Consider the following 11,063-nt stretch of genomic DNA (forward strand, 5'->3'; position numbering starts at 1 on the left):
ACAAACCTTATCAAATGAATCTGCATATACTGTAATATGGACATATGAACACAGATGTCCTATTAGTCACCACACGTCTAGTTCATCACATTAACTATGCACATGTTCCACTAAAATCTGCAAAACAGAAGGCCACCGAATAGCCTACTCTTTTTTTATATATGTATATCTCATTTTATAATTTGAAACCTAACAAACTTGAAATGTGCTCCTTGGAGTGTTATCTTTATTTAAAACACATGCCACTTAGTTTAAGATTCAACGCAACTTCATAAACATGACAAAAATAGTTTAGTAAAACAGCTCTGCCATCGATTGCTTCAACCAAACTGAGTGACCTTGGTTGACCCACCACTGTGGTAGCAATGTTGAGTCTTTCTACTGACATCTGAAACACACTTACGTTACATACAAAACACAGACATCTCAAAACCCAGGGAAAGTGGGTGTAACGGAGTCCAGCGAGTAGGTGCTGTGCAGGTAAACCTCACTCCCCTGATCTCAAGAGACGCACTAGCGACTGACGCCAGTCTGTTTCCCCCTTATGAAAATTAACCATGGTTTTACAATAAATAAAACCAAAAAAACATGTTTTTTGTTGTTAAACCATATGGTAGCCACAAATTAACCATGGTTTTGCTAAACAAACCATAGTTTAACCATGGTATTTGTAGTAAAACTAAATGGTAATCAATCTGCCTAAAAAACATGGTCACTACACTTTTACTATAATACAATCATGGTTAATTTTTGTAAGGGCCATGATGATGTATATATGATGTATACAAGCATGGATTGCTATGTGAAGATAAATGTTACCCAGATGGAGTGGCATGTTTACTTGAATGCAGACCAGAAGATAAAACACAAAACTGTGAGACATCTTTTAATGACCTGAAAATCAAGTCAAAATTCCTGCCTGTGCGAGACCTGACAAAATTACAGATCACAACTATTAAAGTAACAATTATATTAACAATAATTAAAAGCACCAATATGGGGCTCGCTTGAGGCTACATCAAGTGAGCGATTCTGTTAGAGCGCACACGTGCATGATGGGAGATTATAAAGAACTGAGGTAATAGTGTGTGCAGCTTCACTCTGAATGGCAGGGGAGCGATAATGTGCGCTTGTTGTCCCTTGTGGCTCCCATCCCATGTTTCCTTCTCTACTTAGTCCTCATCTTCTTCATCTCCATCATCATGACCTGAGTTCTTCAGCTGTGGCTGCTCACGCTTGATCGTAACGATCCCGGTGAGGATGGCGTAACCCAGCATGGCTCCCACAGCGAATAGAACAGACAGAATCTGGTTACGCCGCATGTGGGGCTCGTTGTCGAAGTCACTGCTATCAGGCTGAACATGAATCTTGCGACCTGGTGCCTCTAAAAAAGGAAAGTATATAGTTTCAGTAAAAAAAGCGTAGGGTTAGTTGAGTCTTCTCTTTATATGAACAAAACTCAGATCCCTTTAAGTGGACCAAAAAGTAAACAGAATGAAAGGAACCCCATTTACATTAACCCAGGTCCAAAAAGATGGCTCAGATATCATTTTAGTTCGTTCAGTTTAGTTTTCATTCACATCAAAGTTTTTTCGAACCACATTAAATTAAATGACCAATACTGTTAATAATTACAATAATAATAATTGCAATTAATTTAAGTATTTTGAATTAAATGTTGTATTATTAATATTAGATTCTTAATATTTACTACTACTAAGAATAATAATTAAGTTTAGTTTTAAATAACAACAATAGCAATGATAATACGTATTATCAGTTGTAATAATAGCATAAATATATTCACAATAACAATATGAAATAATTACCTTAATGTTATTATTGTTGTTGTTGTTGTTATTATTCTATATTAAACAAAATTTATTATTATTATAAACAATAATATCAAATAAAATATAAATACAAAACATACATAAAACTTAATTTAACTTAAATTAAGGTTATTATTATTATTATTATTATTATTTACTGTTAGTTTGAAACAACAGCAGCAACAACAATAATAACAACATCAACAATTATTATTATTAAAATTACAACAAATAATATTATTGTTGTTGTTTCAATCTAACCTTAAATAATAATAATAATAATAATAATAACAGTTGTTAATAAAGAATAACTATTCAAAATTAAGTTTGTTTTTTTATTATTATTTGTATTATACTCATAATATTTATACTATTACTAAGGTTAATTTGAAAATAATGAATAATAAAACTTAAATTAAAGTAATTATTTTGTATTTTTATTTATACTATTACTACTACTAATAAAGGAGCAAAATGTTTTTAACGCAGTATAAGACGACAATATGCACCTCGTGCATCAGAGGGGAAGTAGAGTGCTAGGATGTTGGTGCAGTACTGCTGCAGGTTGTTCAGAGAGTTGAGGTGCTGCTGGAGCTTTCCATTAGGCAGTTTGATCTTCAACAGAGGAGCCAGGTGTGCAAACACATATGCATCCAGCGATGAGGGACTGCAAGCACATGAAACATCATGGTCACAGATGCACATTATCTCACACACAAACACGTACATACACAAATTACACACAACTGGTGTCACTTACGAGTCTCCAAAGAAGAACTTCTGTGACCCCAGTCTCTGCGATAGGAGGGTCATACATTCAAATGCATCACGACAAAGCTACAAAACAGAAACACAAACACAAAGATTAAGTTTAATTTTCCAATAACTGCTTGCAGTATTTTCAAAAAGGACATATGTATCTGTCTTTGCTCATTACTGCCTCTTCCATAGCCTTCGTCTAAACCCACTAAAGCAGTGATAACACAAAGACATGTTGCTATGGCAACAAGTCATCTGACCCAATTCTTGTGTAATGTTCATTGTGTAAACATATGATGGACATCCAGCAGAACAATCCAGGAGTGTCTTTGAAACAAATGTAGACCACCAACAGACTGTCAAATATAAAGTCTACATATAGAAATGGCCCTCTAATGTGTTCTCATGGTTTGAATGTAGCATCTTATGTTGACATCATAAACTAAAATAGTCTCCTGATGACATATTTGGATTTTGGATAAGCTTTTAATTTAGCATACAGTATACCTTTATTATACTGCCTTGTTAAATAGTGTAAGCATTTTAGAAAATAATTTAACTGATTAAATTGTTAACTGGAAATTAGTTATAAATTTGGCTTACAGCTATGGATTACAGGTAATAATATTGTAAATAATGTTCAGTTTATTGCACAGACCAATCGTTTCGCTTCATAAGACCTCAACATATCGTCAGGAGCCACAGGTATTCATTTTGTCTTGCCTGCATATGCTTTTTTGATTCTCAAAGTGGCGGTAGCCATTGACTTGCAATTTATGAATCACCAAGGACCATGATTTCAGCTAAAAATCTTCTTTACTGTTCTACTGAAGAAAACAGTAGACTGTTCTACAGTAGGGGCGTGATATTTATTGTACGGTAATATCGCAATTGTTGTTTTAACGATGTGTTTGCAAACAAAATAAAATCTTGAGAGTTCAAAAGCATTCACTGCATGATGAAGCCTATGATAATGCAGTTACAAATCCCCCTATAAATCAAGTTATGAAACCAAAAAATATCCCTGTATGGGTGTCACGACTGCCTACGGTGGCGGAGACGAAGGAGCGTGGAAACCAAGAGGATTAACATCAAAGGTATTTATTTATGCAAACAACGAGGAACACAAGCAGGATAACACACGTAGACTCAGGAGTAGACGATCAATACAGGACAAAGACAGACTGCACAGACTCGAACTTAAATACACAGGGAAACGAGGATGATAACTAGACACACCTGGAACACATTGGAAACAATTAGGACAGGAACAGGAAGGACCAAATATGGGCATAAACACTGGGACACAGGGAGCACATGGGGAACAAAACACAACACAAGCCTGACAATGGGTTTTTGTTTTTTATATTTATAAGATATGATATAGTTAAGCAATATCACAAGAGCAAGAGTACCATTTTCCCAAATATTAGTGCATTAGTGCGATCGCATATGTTGTATTGATTTTTATACAGCAGTTCAACAAACAAGAAGTTAATATTGAGTGAGTTACATCACAGACACAATATTGTCAGTTTTTCTGTTTCGTCAACGAAAACGGTTCCAAACAAAGCCAGAGCAGAACATTTGTTAGTTTCAGAGCAGCGATGCAGTGTTTAGTTCCTGAATGAATCTGTTTTTGAACAAATCATTTGAGTTAATGATTCAATGATCCATTCATAAAGACAGTTGCTTGTTTCGTTTCTAAATGAACCAGACATTTTGAATGAATCGTTTAAATGAATGGTTCAATTAATCACTCATTGAGTCAGGGACTTGTCGCCACCTACTGGTGGCTTTGGTTTCATATTTATTTATCCGTGCCAGGCCAAAACTAGCCAAGGTACCAGCACAAAAACACACTCAGCAAAATATTGTTTAATTTTTTTTTTTTTATCCCCCCAAAAATATAAAGATATCTTGTTTTATCAAAACACCCCAACCTACAGTATTTCTTGGATGGCCTGAGGGTGAGTAAATTAACAGCAAATATTCATTTTGGGTGAACTATCTCTGTGTGAACAACAGAACTAAAATCTTCAGTTCTTCTTCTTCCCCGCTCACCTCTTTCTCCAGCTGTTCACCGGGCTCCAGGACTGGGTCTCCCCTCACGAGCCTCAACTTCTCCAGCTGCTGGCCGTGCATGCGGTTGGGTAGCAGGAAGTTGAGAGGGAAGGAGATGTTTTCTGCATACCAGCACCGCGTAACATCCACATAGTTTTTAGAGTCTATCCACAGTGTGTAGATCTACACAGAAAGAAGGGTTCAGAAACATATGGGATTTCTCAGAACTCCACTAAGACTGTTAATGTCTTTGTTTTACAGTTTTAAACAGGAACAGAGGCTGCGTGGCACATCAGTAAACATGACAGATGTTCTTAGGGGGACAATGAAAGATCAAACACCAATATTTGAATGGTGCCATCATGCAGAGTTCAACACAAGGAGAAACTGTAACATATTTAAATGTGTGTGTATACTGGATACAATATTACGGCTTTTAATATATATTATTAAAACAGAGCTACACTATATGGACAAATGTATTTGGTACAGCTGACCATTACACCAACAGGGACTTTAATGACATTATTCCACATCAAGAGAGGCAGAGTTCACATACAGCTTGCTTTTTCAATAGATCAATATTGGACTTTGACTCTAATCAATATAAGAGTCCTTGTTTAAAACGTTGTTTGCACCTTAAAACAAACAAGACTATTCTTTCCCATGACACACACTACAGTTTAAAAGTTTGGGGTTGGTAAGATTTTTTAAAATGTTTTTGAAATGATCTTATGCTCACCAAGGCTGCATTTATTTGATCAAAAATACATTAGAAACAGTAATATTATGAAATATTAGAATTTTTAACTTTTTTTTTTTAAATAACTTAAAGTAGATTTTTTTTTTCAATTTTTTATTCCTATGATGGCAAAGCTGAATTTTCAGCATCATTACTCCAGTCTTCAGTGTCACATGATCCTTCAGAAATCATTGTAATATGCTGATCTGGTGCTCAAGAAACACTTATTATTATCAGTGTTGAAACAGCTGCTTAAAGCGATGATTCATCCAAAACTATGTTAATTTACTCACCCTCAGGCTTTCCAAGAAGTATGTGACTCTTTTTTTTTTTCAGTAGAACATTAGAATATTTTTAGCCGAAACCATAGTCCTTGGTTATTCATAAAATACAAGTCAACAGCTACCAGCACTTGAGCGTCAAAAAAAGCATATAGAGGCAACACAAAATTAATACCTGTGGCTCCTGATGATATATTGCAGTCTGTGCAAGAAAATAAACATAATTTTCAACATTATTACCTCAACATATTGTCAGGAGCCACAGGTATTATTTTTGTCTTGTCTGTATATGCTTTTTTGATTCTCAAAGTGCCGATAGCCACTGACTTGCATTTTATGAAACACCAAGGACCATGATTTCAGCTAAAAATCTTCTTTACTGTTCTACTGAAGAAAACAGTAGACTGTTCTACAGTAGGGGCGTGATATTTATTGTACGGTAATATCGCAATTGTTGTTTTAACGATGTGTGAGCAAACAAAAAATCTTGAGAGTTCAAAAGCATTCACTGCATGATGAAGCCTATGATAATGCAGTTACAAATCCCCCTATAAATCAAGTTATGAAACCAAAAAATATCCCTGTATGGGTGTCACGACTGCCTACGGTGGCGGAGACGAAGGAGCGTGGAAACCAAGAGGATTAACATCAAAGGTATTTATTTATGCAAACAACGAGGAACACAGGCAGGATAACACACGTAGACTCAGGGGTAGACGATCAATACAGGACAAAGACAGACTGCACAGACTCGAACTTAAATACACAGGGAAACGAGGATGATAACTAGACACACCTGGAACACATTGGAAACAATTAGGACAGGAACAGGAAGGACCAAATATGGGCATAAACACTGGGACACAGGGAGCACATGGGGAACAAAACACAACACAAGCCTGGCAATGGGTTTTTGTTTTTTATATTTATAAGATATGATATAGTTAAGCAATATCACAAGAGCAAGAGTACCATTTTCCCAAATATTAGTGCATTAGTGCGATCGCATATGTTGTATTGATTTTTATACAGCAGTTCAACAAACAAGAAGTTAATATTGAGTGAGTTACATCACAGACACAATATTGTCAGTTTTTCTGTTTCGTCAACGAAAACGGTTCCAAACAAAGCCAGAGCAGAACATTTGTTAGTTTCAGAGCAGCGATGCAGTGTTTAGTTCCTGAATGAATCTGTTTTTGAACAAATCATTTGAGTTAATGATTCAATGATCCATTCATAAAGACAGTTGCTTGTTTCGTTTCTAAATGAACCAGACATTTTGAATGAATCGTTTAAATGAATGGTTCAATTAATCACTCATTGAGTCAGGGACTTGTCGCCACCTACTGGTGGCTTTGGTTTCATATTTATTTATCCGTGCCAGGCCAAAACTAGCCAAGGTACCAGCACAAAAACACACTCAGCAAAATATTGTTAAATTTTTTTTTTTTTATCCCCCCAAAAATATAAAGATATCTTGTTTTATCAAAACACCCCAACCTACAGTATTTCTTGGATGGCCTGAGGGTGAGTAAATTAACAGCAAATATTCATTTTGGGTGAACTATCTCTGTGTGAACAACAGAACTAAAATCTTCAGTTCTTCTTCTTCCCCGCTCACCTCTTTCTCCAGCTGTTCACCGGGCTCCAGGACTGGGTCTCCCCTCACGAGCCTCAACTTCTCCAGCTGCTGGCCGTGCATGCGGTTGGGTAGCAGGAAGTTGAGAGGGAAGGAGATGTTTTCTGCATACCAGCACCGCGTAACATCCACATAGTTTTTAGAGTCTATCCACAGTGTGTAGATCTACACAGAAAGAAGGGTTCAGAAACATATGGGGTTTCTCAGAACTCCACTAAGACTGTTAATGTCTTTGTTTTACAGTTTTAAACAGGAACAGAGGCTGCGTGGCACATCAGTAAACATGACAGATGTTCTTAGGGGGACAATGAAAGATCAAACACCAATATTTGAATGGTGCCATCATGCAGAGTTCAACACAAGGAGAAACTGTAACATATTTAAATGTGTGTGTATACTGGATACAATATTACGGCTTTTAATATATATTATTAAAACAGAGCTACACTATATGGACAAATGTATTTGGTACAGCTGACCATTACACCAACAGGGACTTTAATGACATTGCATTCTAAATACATAGACATTAATATTGAGTTGTTCCCGACCTTTGCAGCTGTAACAGCTTCCACTCTTCTGGGAAGTTTTGTCCATTCATCCAGTAAATCATATGTGAGGTCAGGCACTGATGGCCTGGCTTGCGATCTCTGTTCCAGTTCATCTCAAAGTGTTGGGTGGAGTTAAGGTCAGGGCTTTGTGTGGGCCAGTCAAGTTCTTACACACCAAACTCATCCAACCATGTCTTTATGGACCTTGCTTTGTACACTGGGGCGCTATGGAGATAGAATTGTTACCTAGCTCAAAAATACATAGATTATGATTCACAACTAAATGTAGAGATTAAGAAAAATTAAACATTGACAAATAAATAGAATAAGATCCACAAATACATCTTAGAGCTTCACAAACATGAATTAAATTCACAAATAAATAAAATGAGATTTGCTAATAAAAAACATTCACAAATATTTTTTGTCACAAACACAACGTTGGTCGGCATTCATTTGTGAATCGTGTCAAGTGCATTTGTATATCACTGCACGCATTCGTGGATTTTAAAACATTTTTATCCACAAGACGCTGACAAAGTCAAATGCGTGGACTCCAGATACATAGCAAATAGAGATCATTATAATCAGTGATACTGTCTACACTGGACGAGGCGTGACACGAAGGACAAATCGCACATTCAATTTATTTGTGAATTTAATTAATGTTTTTGAAATTCTTAAGATTTATTTGTGGATCTCATTCTATTTATTTGTCAATATGTCTCTTTACATTTATTTGTGGATCATAATCTATTTATTTGGAATTATGCAACAATTCTATCTCCATCGGACACAGTCATGCTGGAATAGAAAAGGTATAACCCTGAACTTTTTCCACAAAGTTGGAAGCATAGCATTGTCCAAAATGTCTTGATATGCTGAAGCATTAAGATTTCCCTTCACTGGAAATAAGGGGCCTATCCCAAACCCTGAAAAACTGCCTCACACCATTATCCCTGCTCCACCAGACTTTACAGTTGACACAATGCAGTCAGGCAGGTTATGTTCTCCTTGCATCAGCCAAACACAGACTTGCTCATCAGACTGCCAAACAGAGAATCAAGATTCGTCACTCCACAGGTTTCCACTGCCCCAGAGTCCAGTGGCGGCGTGTTTTAGGCTCCATCCGACGCTTGGCATTGTACTTTGTGATGTGAGCCTTGCATGCAGCTGCTTGGCCATGAAAACCCATTCCATGAAGCTCCACGCTTCCACTTTTTAATAATACCACTTACAGTCGACCACAGAATATCTAGCAGGGACGAAAATGGACTTATTGCAAAGGTAGCATCCGATAGTACCACACTTGAATTCACTGAGCTCTTCAGGGGTGCGTTTCCCAAAAGAAACTATGGTCGCAAGTTCCGTTGTTACCAACATAGTTCAACGATTCATTATTTCCAAAAACCATGTTTAAACGAAATATTCGCGTAAAACAAATATTCGCAAACAGCATCGCAAACTTACGTAGTTGGAACTACAGCTCTGGACCTGTGGTTAGAAGCATAGTTTCTTGTTAGTATGATATGTGGACTTCAAGAGATCATGTTCTTGGGCACAATAAGCAAGCTAACATGCAGTACATTCTCTATCTTTCATTCCAGTAAATATATATGTTTCAATCTATATATTTTAATATAAATGCGTGAGGGAACCCCGGAGTATGACGCAAGAGGGAATCCACGATGAATCAAACATCAAATAAAGCAAAATGATAGGGAACCAAAAATAGTATAGTAGTCGTCAGGTGCCATTCAATACAGCAACATCTCAGAGATCTTGAATCAATTAACCAGCAGAAGTTATTACACCACCACATGCACGTGACGTCATTAATGCCAGCCCTATATTGTTGAACCAATGCAGCGTTGGGGGAAATGCATTACAAGTAACACGAGTTATGTAATCAGATTACTTTTTTCAAGTAATTAGTAAAATACCGCATTACTTTTACAAGAAAATATCTGTGTTACATCTGAATATCTGAATAACACAAAAGTAATGTAATGCATTACTTTCCATAAAAAGTAACTAAGTAACACAATTTCACAATTTGGTTCAAATGACAGAGATGTGACCATGTTTGAGTTGTTACTAGTTGTTACTAGCTAGTTAAGATTCCACAACAATGCATCGTACTATGGTAGTTAATCAGCGAGTTACATCGTTGCATGGGAAACGCACCCCAGAACAAACCATTTTTTCACAAATGTTTGTAAACACAGACAGCATGGCTAGGTGCTTGATTTTATATACCGGTGGCAATAACTCTGAAACACTTGAATTCAATAATTAAGAGGTGTGCCCCAATAGTTTTGTCCATGTAGTGCATTATTGTCTTTTGCTGCTCCATCCTCACCAGTGCAGGTAGCAGTTTCTCCTCCAGCAGAGAGACAAAGGCAAGCGTATCTGCGCCCTCCTTTGCTGAAAGGTCATAGTCTGCATTGTACTTCTGAAATACAACAGACAGTATTTAACAACAATTGTCAAAAGCACTCATCTCATTTGCACTGAATTGTACTGTGTTGCTCATCTACTGAAAAAGCAGTGACTAACAATCAAAGCAGCAGCTGCAGTATGACAGCAGTTGTTAATGTAACTGTTAGCAGTGAATGTAACTAACCATGACATGTTTATACATTACGTGTTTAAACATATCTAAATGTTGAATACAAAGCCAAAAACCCACTCAAGGATTAAATGGATACACAGAAGAAAGGTTTTAAAGGGGTCATATGATGTTGCTAAAAAGAACATTATTTTGTGCATTTGGTGTAATGAAATGTGTTTATGCGGTTAAAAAAAACACATTATTTTCCGCATACTGTACATTACATTGTAAACCACGGCTTCTTGGGGCTTATTGCTTTATAAATAAATAAATAAAAACTACAAGACAATTTATGTTTGGCTATATGTAGTCTGGGTACAGGTTTCCAGGTCTAACTCCGGATGTCATTAACTATTTTAACAGCTGTCTTGACATCACTCAACACCGTCTCACAACCTGCTTAGCATCTGCCCATAAACTGGTTCAAGGAAAATCCTTCACCTGTTTTCTGAGGATGCAGATCTTGATTTAGTTGCAGAGGAGCTTTAGGGTCTAATCCTCACCTATTGAGTGAGTGTGTGTGTGTGTGTGTGTGTGTGTGTGAGAGAGTGAGAGAGAGAGAGAGAGAGAGAGTGTGTGTG

At 36.7% G+C, this 11,063-nt stretch overlaps 1 protein-coding gene across 1 annotated transcript in view; it reads right to left on the reverse strand.

Moving 5' to 3' along the window:
* Positions 1 to 859: 859 nt before the first annotated feature.
* Positions 860 to 11,063, reverse strand: part of mtx1b (metaxin 1b) — a 16,449-nt gene continuing 6,245 nt past the window's right edge. Inside the window, exons 4-8 of the mRNA XM_016542694.1 lie at positions 10,231 to 10,323; positions 7,300 to 7,482; positions 2,593 to 2,669; positions 2,342 to 2,499; positions 860 to 1,384 (exon numbers count right to left, since the gene is read on the reverse strand). Of these exons, the coding sequence (XP_016398180.1) occupies positions 1,173 to 1,384; positions 2,342 to 2,499; positions 2,593 to 2,669; positions 7,300 to 7,482; positions 10,231 to 10,323 (723 nt within the window). The 3' untranslated portion in view covers positions 860 to 1,172. The remainder of the gene's footprint in view (positions 1,385 to 2,341; positions 2,500 to 2,592; positions 2,670 to 7,299; positions 7,483 to 10,230; positions 10,324 to 11,063) is intronic.

The sequence above is a fragment of the Sinocyclocheilus rhinocerous genome, unplaced genomic scaffold (assembly GCF_001515625.1).
Source record: "Sinocyclocheilus rhinocerous isolate Xijiao unplaced genomic scaffold, SAMN03320098_v1.1 scaffold429, whole genome shotgun sequence".
Taxonomy (NCBI): domain Eukaryota; kingdom Metazoa; phylum Chordata; class Actinopteri; order Cypriniformes; family Cyprinidae; genus Sinocyclocheilus; species Sinocyclocheilus rhinocerous.